This window comes from Labrus bergylta, chromosome 1 (genome assembly GCF_963930695.1).
Source record: "Labrus bergylta chromosome 1, fLabBer1.1, whole genome shotgun sequence".
In the NCBI taxonomy this organism is placed as follows: Eukaryota; Metazoa; Chordata; class Actinopteri; order Labriformes; family Labridae; genus Labrus; species Labrus bergylta.
Genome location: NC_089195.1, coordinates 28,268,561 through 28,294,273, shown reverse-complemented (window position 1 = coordinate 28,294,273; position 25,713 = coordinate 28,268,561). Strand labels below are relative to the sequence as shown.

At 40.6% G+C, this 25,713-nt stretch overlaps 2 protein-coding genes across 5 annotated transcripts; both read left to right on the top strand.

The window, feature by feature from the left end:
• The first annotated feature begins 1,622 nt into the window (after positions 1–1,622).
• Positions 1,623–16,798, top strand: suz12b (SUZ12 polycomb repressive complex 2 subunit b). Of its 3 annotated transcripts, none has more exons than XM_029279805.2 (18): positions 1,623–1,941; positions 2,189–2,333; positions 3,059–3,105; positions 3,201–3,265; positions 3,449–3,517; positions 3,679–3,728; positions 4,469–4,554; positions 4,643–4,874; positions 4,982–5,087; positions 5,175–5,280; positions 6,232–6,409; positions 10,099–10,184; positions 10,552–10,695; positions 11,262–11,419; positions 12,196–12,394; positions 13,212–13,291; positions 14,115–14,147; positions 14,844–16,798. In XM_029279805.2, exons 1-18 carry the CDS (start codon positions 1,927–1,929, stop codon positions 15,154–15,156), a joined length of 2,112 nt encoding a protein of 703 aa, XP_029135638.1. In that variant the 5' UTR covers positions 1,623–1,926; the 3' UTR covers positions 15,157–16,798. The 3 variants fall into 3 exon arrangements, with proteins under 3 accessions (XP_029135638.1, XP_020502043.1, XP_020502044.1); XM_020646387.3 differs by having other exon boundaries at positions 10,096–10,184; XM_020646388.3 differs by lacking the exon at positions 14,115–14,147 and having other exon boundaries at positions 1,624–1,941; positions 10,096–10,184.
• Positions 16,799–18,101: 1,303 nt separating this feature from the next.
• atad5b (ATPase family AAA domain containing 5b) lies at positions 18,102–25,712 on the top strand. Of its 2 annotated transcripts, XM_020646393.3 has the most exons (14): positions 18,103–18,845; positions 18,948–19,289; positions 19,892–19,988; positions 20,085–20,167; positions 20,365–20,504; positions 21,202–21,364; positions 21,595–21,869; positions 21,969–22,062; positions 22,146–22,210; positions 23,019–23,217; positions 23,305–23,429; positions 23,515–24,347; positions 24,473–24,631; positions 25,446–25,712. In XM_020646393.3, the coding sequence occupies exons 1-14, from the start codon at positions 18,305–18,307 to the stop codon at positions 25,522–25,524; spliced, it is 3,195 nt and encodes a 1,064-aa protein (XP_020502049.2). In that variant the 5' UTR covers positions 18,103–18,304; the 3' UTR covers positions 25,525–25,712. The 2 variants fall into 2 exon arrangements, with proteins under 2 accessions (XP_065814290.1, XP_020502049.2); XM_065958218.1 differs by having other exon boundaries at positions 18,102–18,845; positions 18,951–19,289; positions 23,019–23,429.
• The last annotated feature ends 1 nt before the right edge of the window (position 25,713 follows it).

Below are 25,713 nucleotides of genomic sequence, written 5' to 3'. Positions count from 1 at the left end.
GGCAAAACCAACTCAAACTACATTAAAAATATAAACTATATATAGATATATATATATATATATATATATATATATATATATATATATATATATATATATATATATATATATATATATATATATATATATATATATATATATATATATATATATATATATATATATATATATATATATATATATATATATATATATATATATAGGGTACCAACACACTAGTTCAATCTGTTAGAGACACAATAGTGATAGAGGAAAGTTGTATGAGTACTCTTATTTAAACACAAACATGTTGATCTAGAAAATCTAAAGTTCAGAAGACAAATTAGAAACAACAAATAAGTTAATTCATTTCAAAATGTGACAACTACGAGAGGCGTTACTGCTGTGCTTCTAGGTGTTTGCTACCAAAATCTTCCTGAAGTTGTCAAGTATCGGTTTTATGTTTACTGTTGAATGAATGAATGAAAGTTTTCAGCTTCTTCTCTAATTTGCATTGTGAAAAATAAACATGATAATTAATTAATGATTTTTCAGTCTCTTCATAATACATGACTGATGACTTTGTTTGAACTGTCTGCATTGTTTAAAATGTCTGTATATGTATAATAGCTAAATAAAATACTCATATATAGCCTACATACATACATACATACATACATATATTGTAATTATTGAGTTTAGTCAAAAAATGATATAAAGAAATAGTTTTTATTAGGTGCAGGAATGAGGAAGGGTAATTACAATCACTGGGGTGTGTTTGTATTCAATAATTTACTTTTGGTTTAATTCATGCATACTATTTTTATTTATTTTTTACTTCTATTTTTATTTTTAATAATTATATTCCTGTTTCCTGTTTTCTTGAGCTGCTGTAATGCAAAAATTTCCCCCATGGGGGATCAATAAAGTTTATCTTTATCTTTATCTATTGGTGATGGTACACTGTACAGTTTTATTATGGTGATGGGAATATGCATTATTGGTGTAATTAGATAATTAGATAATGGTATACAAGTAATTCATTTTACATTATATTATATACTATTGTATAATGAATACAATTTAATACCTATTAAATTGAGTTAAAAGGGGTAGGATTAGATAAGTTTTACCTTCCTCCTACTCCTTTTCGGGCATGTAAGAGCGACTGCAGGACTTTGAATTTTCACTCTAATGTTGTGTATTTATTTTATTTGTTTTCTACATATTTTTAATTACAGCTTTTCTTTGTTTTTGTTTTTTTACATGTTCAAAATAAAGACATCAATCAAATCAACCACTCAATCAATCAATCAATCAATCAATCAATCAATCAATCAATCAATCAATCAAATCAATCAATCAATTGCCATTTACTTCAATGTAAACTTTATAATGTGTAAGTTAGTTTTATTAAAAAAAGAAGCAGACAAATAAATAAAATCTGTATTTGCATTATGGTTTTTCTCTTGCTTTCGTTGTCATCTGACTAAAACTACTTTCAGTGACGATCTTTTTCTTGTGATGTGAATGACGATAAACTCGATTTCCCGCAAAATCACAGAAAGCGAGAGCGGGTCGTGTGTCATCTCCGGATACCGGCAGCCAATCACAGCGCTGCATTCTGTCAGGCCGTTTCCCATTGGCCGACAGCAGACTAACACTCTGTTGTTCAGTACAAATTGAAGGGAACCACACCGACAATAAATACCAGAGAGATAATCAATTATCCTATTATAAAAAATCGTAATAATAATAATCCACGTATCTCGGATATCAAACTACAGTTTTTAGGACAGTTGAATGTTGGGGAACCGAGGTTTATTGTCTTGTAAACCATGTTAGCATTGCGAGCTAACTAGCCGCTGTCTCGTCGCCCTCTTCTTCATGGGTTTCTGCTGTTGAGTCTGCCAGGCTTCTTGCTGGCGGCAGTGGGACATCTAATTAATGCCATCGGCCAGGGTGGGTTGCTACTATTCACGCCCGACGTGTACTACCAGCCGATTATCGATTTTTTGTAATTAAACGACTCATTCCTGCGCTAAAAAAAAGAAATACCAAGCTGTCCAAACATGTTAGCTCGAGCTAGCTAGCGTCTCTGCTAACTCGCCCACTAGCGCAGCTAACGCGTAGCCACCACTTTAAACCATATTTATTAACACGTGTTGTGTTTTTTTTTTTTGTTTTGTTTTGTTTGTTTCACACGCAGAGCTCAGGTCATATTATGAGTGGGGCGAGTTGTAAAGCAAACGGCGCCGTGTACCCCGCCTCATCAGCCATGATGAACTCTGTGAAGAAGCCGAAGATGGAGCAGATCCAGGCCGACCATGAGCTGTTTCTGCAGGCCTTTGAAAGTAAGAGTTTGTATCGTCCAGCTGTAATGCAGCTTTACTGTCTGTATTACATGGGGGAGGACGTTCCCTTTGCTTAAAACCCACATCTTTAACCCCGCTGTCATTGCTTTCATTATCTTTCTTTTACCTGAAAGGCCTGCACATGTTGCCTGTCAGTCCATGAGGACACTAAGTAAATGTTTGTGACTTGACACTGTTGAATAGATTTATTGGAGAAGCAATTATCCGAGTGTGGGGGGAAGGGGGGGGGGGGCATAATGTATTGAGTGTTCATTTGGCAAAACACTTGTTAACATGTCTTCTTGTAAAGTAAACATAGCATCCAGTACTGTTTCAGGTTCTGACGCAGTGAATTGAAAGGTGGTCGATGATAAAGTTGTGGCCTGTGTCATAATGCAGACCAAATGGACCACAGTGTTGCCTTTTTTTTAATTTTTTTTTTATAAACCTAAGTTCATTTTGAATATGTGATTGTTTTCGCTGGATTGATCTGTCAGAAGTTTGTTGAGACTCCATAGTGATTATCAGCATCACTTTCTCACCACTGTAACTTTTTGCTGCTTTGCTGAAGTGCTCATGATGGATAGGCCGGATCTTTGTAACATAACAATGAGTAAGGTCTTTTAGCTGCTTTTTGTAAAGTGTCTCGAGATAACGCTTGTTATGAGTTGACGCTATACAGATAAAAATTGATTGATCACAATAAGATCTGTTTCTCATTCCAGAACCAACTCAGATATACAGATTTCTTCGCACAAGAAACTTGATTGCAGTAAGTGATTGACTATACCAGTTTTGTTTTTTTATTCTGTTTATTGAACTGTCAATTTTTAATGAATCCATTTTTTTTTTCTCCCTTTTTTGTAGCCCATATTTTTGCACAGGTCGCTTACCTTCATGGCTCACAGAAACGGTCGAACGAATGCCAGAAGGTATGAAATCTGATGATGTCTTCTCAGATATTATACATGAACAGAGTTGCTTTTAGTACGAATGAAACTGCACCAACAAGGTTTCATAATACAATTGATGCATGATCAGTTTAATGTAATTTCTGATGAGTCACAGAACTAATAACTCACTTTAATCCTGTGACTTTTAATCCTTCCTCCCAGGAAAACATTCAAAGTGGATGACATGTTGCAGACAGTCGAGAAGATGAAGGGAGAGCAGGATTCTCCGAGGTAAAAAATAAGCTCTTAAAGAGCCGTAATGCCCTTTTTATTGCTGAATAGTTCTCGGCAATATACCAGCCAAACAGTGTTGATACAATGTACGATTGTTCATATTAAAAACTGGGGCACTTGTTATGACTTATCTGTATATTTTTCTGCTTGTTGTTTAGCTTGTCATCACATCTACAGTTAACTTTCACTGGGTTCTTCCATAAGGATGGTAAGCAGGTTTGACTCTTTATACTTTAGTGTGATATGTTTGTTTTGAGAGACACACCTCCACAGGCACTCAACATTGGCTAAGTAAAGAAGAAGAAAAAAAAGATTACATACAGTGCAAACTATTAATGAGGGAATCTTACAGTATGCCAGCACTAGATTCTATGTCAGCAAAAATATCCCACAGTGCAATGCAGTTGTTACTTCAACAGCATAACAGGCAGTGCAAAGTATCATCAATAATGCATCAGTTTAAGTGTTGATATAAAACTTCCCGGGTTAATTGTGTTTTTAAATCAGTACATCGTCGATCATTTTAGTTTATGTAGACACATTGGTAATGTTGTTGTTTCCATGGATACATGTCTCAAACCGGCATGGAAGCTCCGATAGAGTAAATCTAGATGAAGATGATGTCTATACTGTACTTTGGTTTAGTACAATAAAAGCAGTTTGGACGATCCTACTACATGTCAAGGTCATATTCCAAATACATAAAAGCAGATTTGCATTGACTTGAACAAACTAGTGTCATTAACTACATCCATGCTAAAAAAATATATATTTTCAATCAAGGGTTTTGATTATATTCTCCCCAACTGAGGTCATTTTCAATACCAAAAGAGCATTAGCTTTATAACCATCACATAGAGTAAACATTGGCCATCATTTGTTGTGTATCAGAAATGGGAAGAGAAAAAAAAGATTAACACTAGATTGTTTTTTTTTTTCATTTTGCAGAAAAGCCATCACAGAATTCAGAAAATGAACAAAATTCCGTGTCGCTAGAGGTGCTACTTGTCAAAGTCTGCCATAAAAAACGCAAGGTAAAGTCACCATTAATCAAAGTCTCTCGCTTTGTAGAACAATGTTTATGTGCTGCTACCGCGTGTTCAATTAAGTGTGTTGTTTCAGGATGTCAGCTGCCCTATTAAGCAAGTGCCTACAGGTAAAAAGCAGGTGCCTTTGAATCCTGACAGCAACCAAACCAAGCCTGGGGCCTACCCTTCCTTACTGGTGTCCAGTAACGAGTTTGAGCCCAGTAACAGCCACATGGTCAAGTCCTACTCGCTCCTGTTCAGGGTATCATGCACAGGGAGAAGGGATACTAATGGTCTGGTGAACGGAGAGGCCAATGAGAACATCGGTAGGGAATCTACATCTAAGCCCTTAGTGTTTTTTTTTGTCTTTGTAGAGTTTGTATTAATGATTAAATGGTGCATGCATTTTTTATGTCCTTTAATTAAAAAAAAGATGTAACAGATACTCCTAGTCGAAAGAAGAGAAGTTCATCCCATAGAGACGACGGAGATGCCACAGAGACTTTCGTTGCACAGATGACTGTTTTTGATAAAAACAGGTAAGGTTTAGTGATTATTTTTAACATCTCTCTTTCTAATCCCTCTACTGTGCCTTCAAATCATTGCTCTGGTTTTGTCGTCTGCAGGAGATTGCAGCTGCTGGATGGGGAGTACGAGGTGTCCATGCAAGGGATGGAGGACAGCCCCATCAGCAAGAAGAGAGCAACATGGGAAACCATTCTCGATGGAAAAGTAAGGAGGGCTTAAACTGTGTGCCATAAGGAGTCGCCTCCTCTTAGGCAGGGCTTATGTTCTCACATGACAGATCTGTCAGTTGGGGACATAATTCAACTGCAAATAGCTGTTTTTTTTTTCACTGGCAGGTCATGCTTGTAAAAAGTGATTTATGTTATTCTGATGTGCCAATCAGGACTGATCTGTGATGTCCGATTAAGACAGTTAGGGCTTTCACACTTGCACAAATCGCATGAAAAACTGAGACGCAGGATAATTCACCTTGAGAGAGAGAGAGAGTGGGGGGGGGGGGGGGTGTTGACGTTTATTCCCTTTCGATCAGTACACAACGAAAGACTGTATACACGGTACGATCTCCGTGCACATAATTAAACTGCTGCATTAGGTTTTCTGTTTACTAGTTCTACTGTTCTTCTCTGCTCTTTTGTTGATATTGGGAACCCCCCCCCCCAAGTCCCCCCTCCTGACAGGGATAGACTCCCTCTGTGAGGTGCATTTGTGAACAACCAGATCAGGAGGATTTCAGGGGCAGTCCTACTGGAATTCTCTAGCTGTTTTCACATGTGCACTCCTGAAATGTTCTAATGGAAATGACATAAGGCAACAGCGTGCATTGCCTTTGTCATGTCCCGACTTGATGTGTTTGTAAAGTTACAGCGCGCTAATTTAACTCCAACTAAGTGATAAACGGTAGAATGACTGTCAGTGACATGCAGGAGCATAACACCAGTGTGCTGTACCTTAAACGCTACATGAGAGGAAAATTTGCTTCCTTTAGTTTAAGAAAAGTCTTGAAGCAAAAAAAACAGCTTCCCTTCACTGACTTAATGTGATATCTTAAATTTGGCTGCCAGTCACTCTAAGGATGAATGATCTAAACCCTAGGGGTTGCTTATCTTAGTTACACCTCCTCATCACTGACTGTTACTCTGTTTGACCGTCCCACAGAGACTGCCACCATTCGAGACATTTTCTCAGGGACCCACGTTGCAGTTCATGCTACGTTGGACAGGTGATGCCAGCGGAAAGTCCACTGCCCCTGTGGCCAAACCCCTTGCTACCCGCAACTCAGACAGCTACAGCCCCATGGAGACAAGGACCAGCAACCACCGAGCTGCCCTCATGAGTAAGTACAAATGTAGCACAGGGTAGTTCAAACTATGGCTCAGGGGAGGCAACATACAGAAGTAAAAAAAAAATAATAATAATTATATATATATCAAAAGAAAAAAAAAATGTTTTGTATAATAATCTTAAATACTCAAAAACAAATGGTGCTTGAAGCCATGCTTCTGATCCTGGCTGCAGCGTGATGGAGAGGGGGGAGACTCTTGACTCAGGCTTTTGTAGACAAGCACACAGGTGCAGCCGATCAGAGGTTGATAGAGAGTGGAGGTCAGGTAGTGCTTAAAAAAAACAAGATCAGTTTTGCACTTAACACCTCCCATAAATGGGTTGTGCTAAGGCAACATTTTACATGAAAGAAATGACATTTTGCATGGATCACTTGAAAGGACATTGTGTCCCTCCTCTGAATATGCTGGATTTTCAGGGTAAATCCTTGAAGGAACAGACTCCATCGCATGAGACGGTGGATGGAGTTTTTCATCCTGCTTAAAGAGTCCAAGGGGTTATTGTTCATATAGTCCACAAGGGGCTTAATGGATGACCCAAACATCAGAATGAGCCAGAGTAAGGGCCAAGATTTGTGTCAGATCTTCGAAAAGAAGCCCAAGGGATGCTCAACACTTGGAAGAGTCCTGTTGGAGAAGATCAGCCCCAACATCACTGACGTCAATGGCCACCTCAAAGTCTCGGTCAAAGTCAGGGGCAGCTAGTACAGGAGCACTAGCCAACCGCTTTCAATTCCTCAAATGCCAGCAGACAAACATCTGTCCAAACAAGGAAGATCTTGGGGCTTAGCAGGTTTGTTGAAAGGGTTAGCAACAGTTGCAAAGTTCCTGCAATACCAAGGAAATCTTTCAACTCAAGATGAGAAATTGGAACAGCAAAACTCACAATAGCGTCTACTTTCGGCACTGATAGGACAAACCCTTCCACAACCAACAACTTCGATAAGTCACTGTGGCCTGTCCGAATTCGCTCTTGGCAAGGTTCAAGGTCATATTGGCTGTCGCTAGCCTACTGAACACTGCCTCAAGCTGAGCTACGGGTTGAGACCAAACAGAGCTATAGATGACAACATCAACAAGGTAAGCCTCACCGTTTGCAACACCTCTCAACACTGTAGTCAGCAGATGCGGAAAAGTGGCTGGTGTGTTGCACATTCCAATGGCCATAACCGTGTACCGACATCTCAGGTCACAAAGCAGAAAGTTCACAGTCGCTCTCGGTGATGGGGAAAATCAGTGCATAATCGAGGTGTCTGATTTTTCTTGTCAACGAGCAGACAATGGGTTCAGCAATGCCATGCTTCAGTAGGTAGTAAGTCTACCTCTATCTGCAAAATCTCTCCACTTCTCAGGAGTTACTCTGTATGGATGTTGCTTCACAGGAGTCACATCACCAACATCAGAAAAGACAGTAGAATGTTTTATTATCACCCCTATGATGTCAGAGCTTTCTGTGGAATCCAGGTAAGAAAGGTGTGCATCTAAATTGGCAAAGGTTTTAGAATTTGGCAAAGTTTACAGTAGGCTTGCAACATTGTCTTAAGGGTCTGATGACAAAGGAAGGGAGCACTAACAAACTCATTAATTGTTACCAAACTGGGTAATTTTACGAAATCTAAACTAAAGCTACAAAGCAGAACAGCCCTAACCCAAAACACACAAATTTATACAATACAAGAATGGCGTCCCATGAAAGGAGCACTAAATTAAACTTGCTTAACTGTCTAACTCTCCCACCAGTGAGTACATTGAGCAAGTAGAAAACAGAAAACACTACTACCTAACTTTAAGTAAAGCTTAACTTTCTTTAAAGGCATGTCGGGCTTCAGGCAACTCTGAAAACTGAGCTGCATCGACCCTCAGTCATAACAACCGAGAAACTGAGCCAGCGTACCCCAACAGGGAACATGTCTCAGCCCAGGATTGCCTTCAAAAATAAAAAAAAGGCTGGCTCAAAATTCTGAAATGATACTAAATCCTGTTAGGAATGTAATGGCAGGAGGCTGACAAAAAAAAAACAACCTCACAGATGACTAACATGTAAGGGGTCATAAACAGCTGAAAAAGTTTGTTGGGTGTTAATCAAGGACACCTTAACAAATTATATTTCAAACCAGACTCTTTGAGTGAGGCGCAAAATTTTTATTTTATTTTTACCACCCACTGTGGTATCTTTGGTCTATTTCTATGTAAATCTGTGAAAAGGCCCTCGGTGAGTCATTACCGCTGAGTCCTTCTCAGTGTGACTCAGCAGCTGTGAATGAGCTGGCAACTTAAATGTCACTCTTCAAGTCATTTCCTTGTCATGTTTCGATGAATGAATTTCAGGCAAACTGCTAATTTGGCTTCAAATGTGCAAATGGAAAAATAATTGATGTCAATTTGAATTCTGTTTGGGCAGTAAATGGGCAGCAGTGTCGTCCTATCAAATAAAATTAATGTATCAGAATCTTTTATAAGAGTGTCTACAGGGTCCTTGTACGATAACTGGTATCAGGTATCGGTGAAGTCAATGCATCGATCCAGTACTTCAATAATCTGTTTGCACCTGTTTCAGGTGGACTATCTTGTGACAGTGTCAGTGTGGTGTTATCAGACAGTGTGCTGCAGTTTTCAACAAACAGCATATTTAGAAAATTATAAGCTTTTAATAATGAGCTAGGTCACTAGTTTCTAAGGTATACTCAGATAATTGTACGAGTCTAGGTGTTGGAATCAATATCAAGAAGAACAGAATGGTTTCCGTACATCTTTAGGAACTTAGACGAGGCAAAAGAGGGGTGGAGCCACCTTCCAGGATTCATTATGGTCATTAAAAAACAGAAAACACGTTTAACGACAAAATCAGCTTGATCTGTTGTTTCTTACTGGAGTGTCCTAACAGCCCGCGAGCCAATGCATTGTGAAAGCATCGGGACGCGCCGTTTTCACCCCCATGCCCAGTTCTGTCGCTAGCGTAGACATGGACAAGGAACGAGGAAGCTCGACGAGGAGCTGGGAGTGTGTTTAGTTGATTGGCTTTAGCTTTTGTCTCTCAGCAGAGCGTATTAGCTTGTGGTGCAGTGTGCACTAATAATACATATCTGGCACTGAAATGTGGTGCTTTGATTCGTGTTGACACAAAGGCAGAATTTTTCTCCACCTTCAAAATAAAAGCACTAGACGTCATACTGTTTACAAGGGGAACCAGAAATCCACAGAGCAAAAGAAGTGCATATTTACATGTTGAATTGTGGACAGCGTGCGACCGATGTGACGCAACGTGTGACGCTTGCGTGCTGTTGGGACACATGAAAGACTTAAAACGCTCTCTTACCTTCCTGTACAGCCAAACTGTTGTGGTTGGTGGTGTAATGCCAAACACTTCACAAACACTGCTCCTTTGAATGCAATTGTCCTTTCATGTTTGACACAGAACCACGTCTAACATAACAGAGAACTTTTTTTTTTTTTTTTTAGAAGACAGAGGCATCATCCGACGTCGTTCTATATGTTACATACTGCATGTGTTAAAGGGGGCTTCAACAGTCATGTGTGTGTGCTGTCATTTCATATGTTGATGTCTTGGTGAAACAATACATTTGCTACCATTTCTTAAAAACATGTTTGAATGTCTCAAGTCGAATTTAAGATTTGTGATTCTCCAAGAAATAACTAAATCTCCATCTGTTCCCGGCAGCAGTGAAAGAGTCAGTGAGCACAGACATTCAGACGAGGAAAGAGCAGGTCCCGTGTGAGCCTCGGCAGAAGCTACGTATATTTTATCAGGTACACAACAAACACAGGAACACATATGGCCGTTGGACTAATGATGTACAACCACCTGTAAGTGGCTGAATAGCAGAATGTATTTGTGGTCTTTGTTACTGAAGACATTTTTCTTCTTGTTTGGAATTAGTGTTATGATTTGAAACCCAAGAAAATGTTGACTTGAATGTAACTGACAATCTAAACTCATAAAGCACACTCGTATATCATAGGTCATAGCATTTTCAGCTCTGTGAATCTGTAGGTACCAGAATGTATGACAGTAGCTCTGGTGTTGTGTTATTACTCTTAACAATCATCCAGGTGAATTTGTTAGCGGTTGACTTCCTCGTTTCCTTTGAAACTAAATATGATCCTTCTTGTTCAGTTCTTGTACAACAATAACACACGGCAGCAAACCGAGGCGAGGGACGACCTTCACTGCCCCTGGTGCACCCTGAACTGCAGCAAACTCTACAGCCTGCTCAAACACCTCAAGCTCTCCCACTCGCGCTTCATCTTCAACTATGTGGTGAGATACTGCACGTGTTCTTTGTTTCAGTATTTGTCCAAGGCCTAGTCCACATGTAGGCGGGTATTTTTTATATATATATTTTTTAAACAAAGGTTTTCCTCCTCCGTTGTAAAAAAAAAAGAATCCTTACACACACGCATCTTTGTCCACATGAAAACGCAAACGACAAGTCAACAACGATGTCCTCGACATGAGGAGTGTGCATTGCTTACTTTCCTCTTACAATTGTAAGGGGAAAAAATGATGTCGACCGATACCAGACTTTGGATGGCGAAGAGCACACTTTGATTTCTGGATTTGTATTTCAAGAATCAGAGACAGATTGGGGAGGCCTGCTGAGTGGCTGTTATTCTCACAGTGCAGGAGAAACATTGTTTGTTCAATTTTGAGGAGTTGTGTTTCAAACCTGCTGTCGAGCTACAAAGTGCAACGAGGGGATCAAGGGAAACCTCCGCCTTTCCTACCTGCTCATCATCAAGCTCCTTATCCTCCATCTTTCTCTTTCCCTCTTCTTACCTGTTGTGTGTTTGCCAATGTTTTCTCTTTTTTTTTCAAACCTTTAGCCTCACCCAAAAGGAGCACGGATAGACGTGTCCATCAACGAGTGCTATGACGGCTCGTATGTTGGCAACCCTCAGGACATCCACAGCCAGCCGGGCTTCGCTTTCAGCCGCAATGGGCCAGTCAAGAGGACCGCGGTTACCCACATACTGGTTTGCAGGTAAACTTGTTCTTCTCCACGAGTCTACAAGTCAACTCATTCAAATCCTCTCTGTGGTTTGTGTTACTCAAGAAATCAAGATGTCAGGTTCTGAAAGAGAAAAACCAGCATTATTTATTTATTTGTTAAGACTTCAGTTAAACTCAGTTCTCTCTGTTACTCCACAAAAAGCCTCCTACAGAGTTCAGTTTATTTTTGCTCGAGCGTTGAAGAGGTACAGCTGATATCTGCCTCTGGCAAACATTAAATGATGGATAGTGCCAGCCAAAATGAGAAGTTGCTTCATGACAGTGTTGCCCCCTGCTTTTGGTAAAATGAGAATTCATCGTGAAGCTATGACTCTTTATTTTGTGCACACATCTGAGTCACTCAAGATGTGCCCACTACAGTTTTTGATTCTCTCGCTGTAGTTTTCTTTTTTCATCAAATTCTGCTGCATACAGAGTCAACCATGAGTCAGGGGAAACTAAGAGGACAAGGTGGTGAAGATTAGAGAAAATCTCAATTTCTCTAGCTGATTGCAGCCTTTTGAATATTCCTGAATCTCCCTAAATATCGATCTTTAATATTGACATCTCCTCCAGGGATGGCACATTCCTCTGATTCATTTTACCCTCAGAAGGTGTGTATTGTGCAAAGCAAATTAGGGTTGGATGCAGTTTGAAAATGAAGTCAGAAAAATGAGTACTCAACAGTATAGTGAATATATAAACAAACACAGGAAGCTTATTTCAGATGTACATATTTTTTGTGCTTGTTTCTCTCGTTTCCACCAGGCCCAAGAGGACCAAACCCAGTCTGTCAGAGTTCCTGGAGACTGAGGACGGAGAACTGGAGCAGCAGAGGACCTACGTCAGCGGACACAACCGACTGTACTTCCACAGTGACAGCTGCATGCCCCTGCGGCCTCAGGAGATGGAACTGGACAGCGAGGACGAGAGAGATCCAGAGTGGCTCAGAGAGAAGACTGCCACGGTGAGAAACCTTTACTCATCGGCTTCACTGATGGCTGAAGATGTCCCACCACTTTCAGTAATGCACCGACATTACTGAAAGTGGTGGGACATCTTCAGCTTCAACTTTGTTAAACAGTGAACAATTCGTCTAACGCTAAAAAGGTTTGCAGGGATGCACACTTGAGATTGGAAGCACTTTAGCATCGTGCTTGGGAAGCTGGTTTTCTGCGCATCTTGGGAAGTTTCTAATTATAATATACAGATGGACACTTTTATCGTGTGTGTGTGTGTGTGTGTGTGTGTGTTCACTAATTCAAGCAGTTTGTGAACTCAAACAAAGGTAGCTGGCACAATCCGCTTCCTGCCTTTTCCTCCTTTGCCAATCACATCCCTGTTGAAGCTTTGTTGTACAGATTTTGGTGTCTGATTACCATGGCAACAAAGACTCAAAGTGTCCGCCTGCACATAAATAACCTAAAGGTGCTGAGATTAAAAACTGTTGCCAACACAGAGCCGTTTCTTCAGCGTGCACTTACACCAGTAAACAGCATTTCATCACTTCAGTATCGATCTCCTGAATCTGCCAGCACGACTGTCTGCTCTTAAATCACACACAGAAAATGTGTCCTATGAATTGACAAGTACCGGAGTATGACATATTATTCTTTATAACTGTTTGCCATCATGGCTGCTTTCGCTTTTCTTAAGTGAATCCATCAATTTGTCATCGTCTTGGTTCTTTTTTTTTTTTGCTGCTGCAGTGTTTTAACAGACGACAGATGTTTTGTTACAAGATCATAATTGTACATATCTGATTTTGTTTTTGTGTCGTACAGCAACTGGATGAGTTCACAGATGTAAACGAGGGAGAGAAGGAGGTGATGAAGCTGTGGAACCTGCACGTCATGAAGCACGGGTATGTTCCATACAGCTGTCGTTGAATCATGTATTACTCTGTGTATAGCTCTGGAAAAAAAAAAAAAAAAAAAAAAGGCCACACCAAATATTCCTTGATTCAGTATCTCTAAATGCATAGAAGTCAGTCTAGTGTACGACTAATTACAGTCGGTTAAACAGAAATTTAAATTCAGATGAACCGACAAGTCTGAAGGGGACACTCTCTGCAAACAGTCATATATAAACTGCTATTTATTTAAAATTGTCTTGGGGTGTCAAATTATCAAATTGGTTTGCCTAGTGTAGCTAACGTTAGCGCCTTTAGCTGTTGGGCCTTCCCTGCAGGTTAACATCCACATGCCTGTGCTGAATGTGCTTACACATGGCTCTGCTTGATGTGCCAGGTTAATCTGACATAGCCTACAAACAGTTTTTATCTTAATTTGCTGCTATGCTATGCTATGCTATGCTATGTGCTTGTTTACATCTGGGTAGTTGATCTGAAAGAGCAGGCCCATCAACCGCAGCTACAGCCAGTCTATGGCTACAGCGCCACCTGTTGGCAGGGGGCTGCGTTGCAATCAAGGCATAACATTTGAACAGCTCGATCACCAATTTATAAAGCTATGAATATTTAATGTAACGGATTAGTAATTCTGTTTGCCGACTAGTGAGACTGATGACTTTAAACATTGAGTTGACCAAAAGCGCACATCCCTATTTCAGTGTCTGTTGAATGTCAACACAGGTACACCTCACATCTTTGAGGTATTGATGATCACCTGACAAGTCATTGAATAAAGCCATGCTGCTTTAATTTGTGCTCCAATTTCTGTCATAAGGTCCCCCAACAACAGAAATGTGAAGGACGGAAGGTGAGCATGCACAGACGCACAAAAGCCGTAACTGTTAAAACTTTGGTATTTTAAAAAAAAATTATCAAAAAAAAAAAAAAATGATGAACATGTATTCATTGCACTTTTAGCTGTTTAAAGGCACAGTATGTATATTCCTCCGCCAGTGGCCTCTCAATCAAAACAATAACGTTGAGGCTGGTGGGGAATCATGGGAGTGATTCTCTCTGCTACTACCTCCCAATGAAAACGAGATTTGTGTTGACCGTAGTCAAGACGACCAGGCGAAACAGACCATAATGTTTACAGACGATGTATCCAAGTATCATTTACATGACGTTTTTTAATCACAGCAGCACATACGGCAGCTTTCAGTAAGAATTACCACTTCCTTGTGTAGCTGTCTTTCGTTTCCACGGCAACAATAAACATGTTGTGCATTCTAATAAAACTCCACATATTGTACGTTTGAAAAAACACTGCATCTCTTTGTTATAATCAAGTTTCATTTTTTGCAAATAAAAGATCTAGATGAGAATATTTCATTTGGGAGAAACATTAATTTTAGTCAAACACAAACCTTTAAATAGTAGAATCAGCGGGCAACACACACTTTTCAGTGCTCTCCTATTTTTTTCCAGAGCTGTATATATAGTTGTAATAGGCTGTAATTGTACAGTTTTAACACTTCATTCTCTGTTCTCTCTCTCTCTGCAGTTTCATAGCGGACAACCAGATGAATCACGCTATCATGTTTTTCGCCGAGAACAACGGTGCTTACATCATCCGCCGCAACCTCTGCCGCAACTTCCTCCTGCATCTCGTCAGCATGCACGACTTCAACCTGGTGAGCACGGCCACCATCGACCGCGCCATGGCCCGCCTGAGACAGATCCAGGAGGAGCTGCCGAACACCGAGGAGGAGCAGCGAGACCAGATTCTGGCCTCAGCCGGAGCCTGCAATGGGAACTCCGTCACCTCCTCTGGAGGGAAACAGGGCAAGAGGACAAAAAGCGCACTGACGGACTGATGCAGGCTGGAGCCAAAATTCATGGAACAATGATTGTTGTGGGTTTTTTTAAATTTTCGTTGTTTCATTTTGTTTTTCCTTTAATGAACATTACCGACCCTTTGGTGCTTAGATAGGCGTGAGAACTGGTCTCTGGAGGTTCTGACTTGAAGCAGACCTGTATACAAGGTAAACAAGTTTTTGGAACTTGAGATTTGAACCAAATATGAACAATATCAAAGTGAATCACCCACTTCTACACAAACCAGGAGTTTGAGGACTGACTGATGCAAGTTGAACCTACGTCATATGCATTTGTAGGTGCCGCTGAAGTACATGATGATCTGTGATTGGATGAGAGTGTGGACAAACGGGAGTCTTCTGACGTGGCACAACCGTCTTTGTTATGTCCTCTTGTTCTAGAAAACTGTACGAAGACTACAGTTAAAGCTGGACTGGTAACATTGTCACTGTTGATTCTTTGTACACACACACACACACACACACACACACACACACACACAGTAACCCTGTTGGAAACGTATCCTTTTAGCTGATTCTTTTAGCACTTGGTGTTTGTGTTTAGGAGGCTCACCGTAAATTTGTCCTCTTCTTTTCTTTTCTTTTTTTGTTTTTATTCCTGCTGCGCCAAAATGTTAAATGCAGCCTTTTCTGGTGTCACCAGCAGAGAAACCTCGGTGGGTTTGATTTCACATTTGTGAATGACATTTCATTTGAAGGTTTCTACACATTGTCTCTAGAGTATATAAAGCCTTTACAGCTCGTGTCTGAAGGCCTGAAATGGACTGTTGGTTTTCACTGGTTATCTGCCTGGAAGATAAAATGGAAAACTCCTACTTCATCACCCCTACGCCTTTTTTGGCCTGCATTGTTAATAGCTCAAGGAAAGCCAGGGAACTTTTCTGAATCTTTTTTTTTTCTTTCTGAAGATTTACTGAAACAACCAGCAGAACATCACCCCATGTATCATGTAGTGTGCATAGCGAGCAAGATGTAAAGCGGACAGTTTTGTAATGCTGCTGGCACCTTTTAGTTTTTTTTTTTTTTTTTATCATGTCAAGGTCTGAACATGTTGGAGTTCCAACATAACTACCAGTAGCTGATTATTGACAGAAATGTGTATACATGTAATTATATCAAATGTTTAGCTGTTCCCCATTCTAACTCCATGACTGAACAAGTGGCAGTTTCTTCTCTCAAAGCAATATGCTCTTCTTCATCACATGTTTGGTTTCCAGGTCCAACCTCATAGTGTGTTCTTTTAGGTGCAGTTAATGCCAAAGGGTAATATGTCCATCACTCTCTTAGTTCAGTACATTTTATTAGAGGTCTTACTTTGTTCATTTCATGGCAAGTTTCTTTAAAAAAAAGAAAACAAAATTGACACTAGTGTTTTTGTAGTGTGCACATGAATTTGGTTGATCATCATACGTTACTGTTTCACTAGACTTCCTCGTGGAAAACCAAATTACCAATATATTTTCCTGCTTCCAGTATTCATGGAGGGTTTTCTGTATTCATCTGGGAAAAGGGGAGACGTATTCACTAATATTGTCTGAACACCCTGTTTCAAAATTGTGAACTGTACACTCTGGATATGGGGATTTTTATATTTAAAGAAATAAAAATACATTTGACCTTACTTGTGTCTGTAACGTTTTGGAAACCACGCATCATTACACTCCATGGTCTTCCGTGTGTGTGTGTGTGTGTGTGTCTGTCTGGTTTGACTCTACTTTAGGCCATGAATGAATTTCCTCTGTCAGTGTTCAGGGTAAGACTCCAAAATAGGGAATGGATCCAAGTAATTTACCAAAAATAACATGCATGTCAGTGTGTGTACAGTGGCCCTGTTTGAATGATGTCGCTCTCTTCAGGCTAAAGCATCTCTTATTAGAAAAAAAATCTAACTTTCGCCCTATTTACTTTGTAATTTACCAGTTATCTTACAGCTACTTTTTTTATGTAAATAAGGCAAACACCAACAAAATAGTCTAGAAGTTTTCTTCAAGTTTGCTTAGTGTGTGGACTTTAACACAGACTATTACATTTGAGAAATTGTACCCAAGAACATGTAATGAAGAGATCTCTGAGTTTAGACTCGTGTCATCTGCTGTTTGAAAAACAATCAGTCAAGTCCAAGTTAGATATTTCATAAGCATAACATTTTAATTTCACATTTTAATGTTAACTCCCTGATATGTTGTGAAGTGCAAGGGTCTCATATTGCAATTTCAGTCTAGTATTAACTTGAGACATGCACAGAGCAGACATCGGGTTTGTTTCGTTTTGGTCTGTTCTTACCTTCTATCTCTCTCGGATTTCATCCAACTGACTTCAATGTGTTCACCATCAAACGCAAAATCAATACTGGTGCTCAGGTATGAGCTGATGCTGGTCCATTTTAAGTCCCCTTGATTAAGTCCGTTAGTATCATCAATACGTGATGCACTTGAATGTAATTGAGAATAGAACGAGTGTTGGAGTTATTGATGTTATGTCTTCCATTAAAGTATATTTAAAGGCCATCTTTTAGAAACAACCTTTGGATTTAACTTTTTAATTATCATTATTATTCGTCCTCTTTTAACTTCATTTAATTCTCACAGCCAGAGGGCCAAATTGTAGACTACAACAACGATTACAGGCAGTTCATTTTTCAAATTTAACTCAACATATACGAGTGATCAAATCTTACGATGGACATATTTCTGATTTTCATGATTTCATGGCAGATTTCAGTCATGTTTTCTTCATGTTACCAATAAATTGATGTGTAAAAAATTGACCTGAGGGCCACGTTGAGGGTTGATGGGGGTGGGGGGGCCCTGCTTTAATCAGTTCAGTTTACTTTTTAATCCGTGTAAGAGCTCCCTGTGCCGTGTCTGTTCAGCATAGACGATCTTTGTCTAAAACTTAGGACCGTCTCGCGCTCGCTTTACACGTCATTCTCCATCAGTTTGGTCTTCGGTTTGGACATTTTAAATATTACACAATATTTAAAACGCTTAAGAGGTGAGTTGTGTTTATTTGTGACGCATACATTATTCAGCTAAATAGCACTGCTGTTAGCAATAAAAAAAAAAACACTGTTGCACAAATATGACGTCAGAGCGCCAAAGTCAAAATGCCAGCGCGTAGCGTTTGAATGAAGGGTGTTTTTTTACGATGCGAAATAAACTCAAACAAATCAAGAAATGTAAAGATGCATCACCGCAAACCAAAGACCCGCTGTGGACAGAAGAGGTGCTCTGACGATGAAGAAAAAGACCCCGCATCGTCTGCAGGAAAGGACAGATGTCGAGATGACGTCGCCGATGTCTGCTCCACCAGAATAAACGAACCCCTCCAGGAAATGAGGATGACTTGTGGCACAAAAGGCGTTAAAATTGCTCCCATTTTCCTGAACACAGCACAGCACAGCAGCTGTGATGGGAAGCTGGATCAACTTAAAGAGAGGCTGCAGAAATCAGAGCTTCCTCCTCACTGCAAAGATCACCAGCAGCGACTGTCAACAGTGTCCCACCTGACCAAGAGAAAGGGGTCCTGTAGAGACAAGCTTTCAGCCTCAGTTCTGCACTGTCACCTGGAAGACATCCAAACATCTAACCCTGCATTTCCAGTCCAAGCAGTGTTCAGCACTTTGCAGAAGAAAGCGAGTGAGGGTCTGCATGCTTTCAGATCTAAAGGTGAGGTCTGTAACAATTCTGAAGATCTTCAATTTAATTTTACAAAGCCATCCCATCTCATTGAACTTGTGTTTTAAAAAAAATAAAAATCTCTTTTCAAAGTAGAAAACGCCCCCACCCTCGGCTCCCTTCATAGCCACTTAAAGGAGAAGAGAAAACGCAGGAATGAAAGCTCAGAGAGGGTGCCCAAGCGTCTCAGGTCTGGTGTCGCAGCAGAGGGTGCTGCTGGTGTGGATCACTGTCGAACCCCGCCGCACAGTGTCCAGGAAAGTCCTGTCCTGGCGGGGAAGAAGCAGTCCAGAATCAACAGGCTAAGTCGCACACACAGACTAAAGCAGCAAAGTGGACGCCAGCCAGGCCTGGTGAATACCAGTGAACTGAATTCTGGACTAATAACACACACCCAATGTGACTCACTCAAAATCTCTGACAGTCCCCAAACAGGTACATGTTTCTACCTAGTTTCTACCTTTTTAATTGCACAGTTTAAGTTTGTTTCATCTCGGGGTATTCTTTAAATCTTTTTTTTGGGTTAATATATATGTATGGGAGGGGGGGGGGGGGGGTGCGTCAGTTTTGTGGTTTAATTTGTAACAAATGTTTCATGTCATGTACGTCTTTGTAACCTGCTACTGGATGCTTTGAATTTCCCTCGGGATCAATAAAGTATCTATCTATCTATCCACCTATCTATCTATCTATATATCTATTTATCTATTTATCTATCTATCTATCTATCGATCTATCTATCTATCTATCTATCTACCTATCTATCTATATATCTATTTATCTGTCTATCTACCTATCTACCTATCTATATATCTATTTATCTATTTATCTATCTATCTATCTATATATCTATCTATCTATCTATCTATCTATCTATCTATCGATCTGTCTATCTGTCTATCTATTTATCTATCTATCTATCTATCTATCTATCTACCTACCTGTCTGTCTATATATCTATCTATCTATCTGTCTATCTATGCCGTGGTGCCTCCTTTAAAAATCAGAAATTGACCTTTTTCTCATCGTCTGTCCAGATTCAAGTTATGACGATGTTCTCTGGACAGACAAATACAGTCCTCAGCACTCAAGTGAAGTCATAGGCAACTCTGTGTCTGTGAGTAAACTGCAAAGGTGGGTTTGATGTCATGAGTCCATCGCCCTTTTGCGAATGCATCTGAAGTCGGTGTGAGTCCGAAGTGTGTAATGTTGTTGTCCTTATGAGTTCAGTTGGTTGAAGAAATGGAAACTAAGGGCTGACTGCGAGGAAAGGAGGAAACTGGAGGAAAGAAAACGAGAAGAAAACAGCAACGGTATGATCTGGATTTATTCACACATTTTCCTTTAATATCTCAGCGTCAGGTTAACCTTGTGATGTAGTTTCTAAAACGCTGACGTGAGCCTGCTTATTCTTTCCGCATGACGTTTTATGATGCAGGAGGTCGCAGAGTTTTCCATGTTTGCGGTGTGTTTGGTTGAAAAAAAAAGCAATGAGTGTCTTCTTGTGCAGGCTCATGGGACTGTGGAGACTTCCTGGGTGAAGCCGGGGCAGAGGAGGAGCCGCTGTGTAACACGATGCTTATACGAGGACCTCCAGGTGTGGGCAAGACGGCTTCAGTGTATGCCTGTGCCCAGGAGCTCGGCTTCAAGGTCAGAATCACACTTCGACAATACCTTTTGAATCCTTGTTGTGATAGGCTGATCGTCTACATACAGTTTCATATCATCTAAATATGCGCTTGGCATAGTTAACATCTTTGTATTAGCGCGTCCTCGAGAACAAGTGTTCAAACATAAACACATGTCGAATGTAGGACAGGTTGTACTCAGTTAAAAAAGGAAGCCAAGGCAGAAGTGGAAAAAAAAAACTGAAGTTCCCTGAGTGTTTGCTATCTGTGTTAAATCTCATATGAAATGTCAATTTTTGAAGTTGAAATAAAGATGTTTACAGCCTTATCATCATTAGCTCATTTATTTGATGGTACCCACTCTACAGGGCCTTCATTTTTTTTTTTTATAACTCTTTTATAACTCACTCTTGAGAAGGTTTGTTCGACTGCATTTACCATTTACACTTTTAAGGATATAAAAGCTGCTTTTACATTTTGGACCTGGGCGTCAAAAATGAGAATGACACTGTGTGACTCTTTGCCAGCATGTAGTAACTGCTTGTTCCCTCTGAGAACACATCAGAAGGGAATCAACTGGAAAATCATTTCAAGAAGAATAGCACGGCACATTTCAATTTCCTTAGAAAGTAAATCAAGATTTTCAAATCCGAGAATTATCTGGACGTCACTCTTTGATGAGACAAATCGTCCGTCTTTATTAACCTTTTCACTCACAGGTATTTGAGGTGAACTGTTCCTCACAGCGGAGTGGACACCATGTTCTGTCCCAGCTGAAGGAAGCTACCCAGTCCCACCTAGTGGAGATGTCGGGGACAGACCCTCTGAAGCCAGCTTACTTCAACAACTACAGCTGCACTTTAAAAGCTGACACTTTACCTGGTAGGACTCAGATGATGATGACACTGTTTTTTTTGCAGATGTTTGTCCAAAATCCTCCTTCTACTTACCATAGACTGTAAATATAAACAGTCTATTTAACTTACTGACCACGCAACAAGAATATCCTGTGAAACGCCTGATTCTTTCTGGTTTGTGTTGTGTCTGAATGTTTGTTAGTAGACTGTGAAACTTGTTTTTACAGGCTTTTCCACTCTTTTTTTCTTCAACAGGAAAAACAGTGACTTCAAAAAATGTTTCCTCCTCCTCAAAAAAGAGAGCAGCGCAGAGCTTTGGCCGCTCCGCTCGCAAAAGAAAAGCTAACCCAGCCACGGTCAGTTTGGCCAACTACTTTAAGATGAAGAACAAAGCGGATCTCTTACACTCTGGTGGCCTGTCGCCATCTGAAAATACAGACGGCAAGAAACCAGGCAACCAAACAGCAGGCTGTGATCACAGAGTGCCACAGAACAAGAAAACAGCCACATCACTCATTCTGTTTGAGGAGGTAAAGCCCACACTGTCAGACGTGTCATTTAATAGATACAACAAGTCAGCGGCTGTGTTTGTTCTGGGCTGAAAGGTTTGCCACTGTCTGCTCCCACAGGTTGATGTCATATTTGATGATGACGTTGGCTTCCTCGCCGCCATCAAGACTTTCATGTCAACCACTAAAAGACCAGTAATTCTGACCACCAATGGTGAACACAAATAAATACTGTAATTTTAAGGATTGAAAGGATTTAAGGACAAGATGTGATACAAAAAAAAATGTCTTCCACAGACCCTTCATTCAGGGAAAGATTCAGCTGCTGCATGGAAGACGTCATTTACAAAGCTCCATCAGAGGTAAGAAAAGAGTTCTTCCTGTGATGTACCGTCTTTGACATCAGAGGGGAATAGCAATTTTTCCCAGAGTAACTTACCCTTTTCTAATGTTTGTAAAAAGAAAAACACGCTTGTCTGCTTGTTGTACACACCGTATAAAAATAGGGACGTCACAACTGCTCCCTGAAGGTGAAGCCAAAACATTTGGCACTCCCCCTACTCACTTCCTGCAGTACAGGTCATAAGATCATGCCTCCTCCATGTTAACAGATGGGACATGGGTCAAATTATAAAATTAAAATACATGAAAATAATTGTTTTCTCAAAAAGGGTTTCTGTCGTCTCAATCAGCTCTTATGTCAATTTGTGTCAAAGTGTTCATTTTTTTGGTTGAAGTTAAGCTTTAATTAGTTATTTGATGCTAAAAAGAGCGGATTTAAAGTCATGATAGACCGCCATGATGACAAATACAGCTCATGATTAGCGGAAAAGAGGAGGAACAGTGAGAGGAAAAGGTAATAAACACCCATACAAGAGTCATTGAACTTTCTGTAAACATGAGTGTCTGCTTCAAACTGAAACAAGAATCTGTTCTGCTGTTGATTGATCTGACCTGAGAGATCGTTTCTGTGTAGCTGGTAAGTTTAAGCTGATGTGTAATGCACATATCTTGGCTCTAAATAATGTCACCGGCACAATATGTCAGCACCTGTCAGGAGATGTAACGTCCATATTTATATAAAGTCAGTGTTGGTGTTCTAATTAAACAATCAGACACTTGCTAAATAATTATACCAAATGTGTGAAAACTCCCTCCATCTTTTCCTAGGTGAACGTGTGCAGCTACCTACAGCTGGTGGCTTTGGCTGAGAATGTGCATCTGCAGTCTGACGATGTAAGCGGCCTCCTCAAACTGTCCAGAGGTGACGTCAGACGCAGCCTGCTGCAGCTGCAGCTGTGGGTGAAAAGCGGTGGAGGACTGGTATCTAAAGGTGGAGGCCTGCCTAAGGAGCCTGTTTATGTAAAGTGTAAGTTACTTTCAATAAACCAAATCAAGATCCTATCAGGACACGGACTGTGTTACCAATTACTACTTTTTCAATTTCCTTATCTAGACTCGAGAGTTGCTGAAAGGGGGAACAACTTAGGCTCCCAACTTCCTCAACGTGACACAGACTGCACTGCTAGCATGCTGGGTCTCCACTCTGCAACACCTGGAAAACTACAAAACCTTTTACAGGTAAACATTTATTCCTCACCTAGTGTGTAGGAGCTCCAAAGAGCGAACACATTCCTACATGAGTTTTTTTTCTTTTCTTCTTCAGTGTCAGTTCTGGTCTGAAGTAGACATGAATGAGCTCCTGAGGCTGCTAGCTGAGAGCTGGAGAAGAGCTGTGCCTTTTCTGTACTCCAACCTGGAGCTCCTTCTACTCACCCCCAACATGGAAACTTCAGTCTGTTCCCTCAACAACGGACCGAGTCCTGGGCTGCAGAGTGAGGTGGCACCCTCTGACAGTCGTCCTCACATCCTGCAGCTGGACGAAGATGTCAGTCCAAAGGTGTCAGCCACAGACAGAAAACCATGCAGAACTACCTCGAGGCTTAGCAGAAGGAAACATACAACACCAGTGTTTGACAAAACATCATCTGCCAATGTGGAGAAAACTGCCCCAAGAGTATCATCATTGTCAAAGAGAGCTCATCGAACAGCCCAAAGTTCAGGAGAGAAAACTGAAAAACCTGCAGCCAATTTAGTGACTGACTGTTTGGACACATTGACCGACTTTTTTGATCTCATGTCATACATTGATGCCACGGTTCCTGCTGCCATGCCTGTTGTCTCAGGCGCATGCAAACCTGAGGCGTTTGTCTGGACAGGAGCCGAGATAAAGGACGGCTTGTTGGATGAGATGAGGGAGGAGGAGGGGGAGGAGGAGGGGGGCAGGAGCTGGAGCCAGGAGATGCTGTTGGATTTTCAGGCTGCTGTTGAGGGCTTGGGGTCTCACAGGTGTTGTTGTTGTTGGCAGTCTAAGGTGTGGAGCGAAGCCCAAAAACATAGACAGGAACTGGGAGACACCGAGTGGAGGAGGCTGACACCACCTGTCTCATTGAACAGACACAGCCTAAGCTTTACTCTTCAACCTCTGTGTGCACCAAGGTGAGTCTATTCTCCATCCCAACTTGTTAAAATAGATGAAAAGTGATTAGGTTTGGTGTTATACTCTTGTCAGATGTATGGGTTTTATGTTTATACCATGTCATATTCATGCCTGTCTTCTCCAGTGTGTCCCAAAGGGGGTATGAGCTGAGCAGAAAGGTGCAGTGTAGCAAGTCCTTCAGCCTGCTGGGGAACAGGACAGCTGTCAGTGTCGACTACCTGCCCGTCCTTCGCTTCATCTGTCGCTTTCAGAGAGCACAGCAACACACAGAGAAGCCACTCAGGTGAGACTGACAAAGTACAGATTTAAATTCACTTTCTAATCAATTGGTCAACAATCGTCAGATCCAAAAGTGCATTATTAATAATGAAAGCTTTGTTTTTAATTTAAAGGTCACATATTATTCTCCTTACCAAGGAGCATAAATAAGTGTCAGAGTTCCCCAAAAACATGTATTTGAAGTTTCTTGTTCTAAATCCACTCTGATCCTGTATTTGATCATGCCTTTAAACCCCTCTATTTCATCCCTGCTCAGAACAGGCTGTTTCTGTGTCTGTATCTTTAAATATGTAAATGAGCTGTGTCTGACCACGCCCCCTCTCTGGAAGGGTTATGGATGCTCTGGCTTTTTCACTCCATGCTCTATTGTTTACAGTGAGAAGGCAGACTCAGAGGGCAGAACAAACACCTAGCTGTGGGAGTGTCACCCACCTGGGGGAGGGGTTACTGCCCTTTGTGATGTCATGAAGGGAAAATCTCCAAACGGCCTGTTTGAGCACACATTTTCTGAAAAGTGGAGAAGGCAAAAGATGGAGAGGATGGATTTTTCTCATAATTGGGGGGTTTGTAGACAGACTAGAGACACATATTAGTGTTAGAAAACATGGTGAAGTGTATTTTATATAATGTGACCTTTAAGAAAAATCAGGGTAGTAAGTGTGACATTCAGTGGCACATTATGTTAATCATATCTTAAGCCATACTTTCTTTATCAAACAGAATCCGTGACATTAAAGTCTTCAATTTGACTCACTGCTTAAAGAAATGTTAACAGAAAATTTGTTCTCAAAGTTATAATGATGTATCTCCCAAATAAGGTGCCTGAACTACCTCAACAGCAGCGGCCTGGGCCTCTCGAAGTCGACCATTCAACTCCTGGCTCAAGATTTTTCGTAGAGAAAAGTACATCCTCACTGTACTCAGTATTTATTTATTGTGCATTTATTTGACCTGAAAACTGTCTTTGCCCAAGACGGAGAATTGCCTTTTTACATGTGTGTGCAACTATAAAAATTAAATTAAATCTATTTTTATAATTAAAGTAGTAATGTGGGTTACTGGTGACAATGCAGTGTTTAACACAAA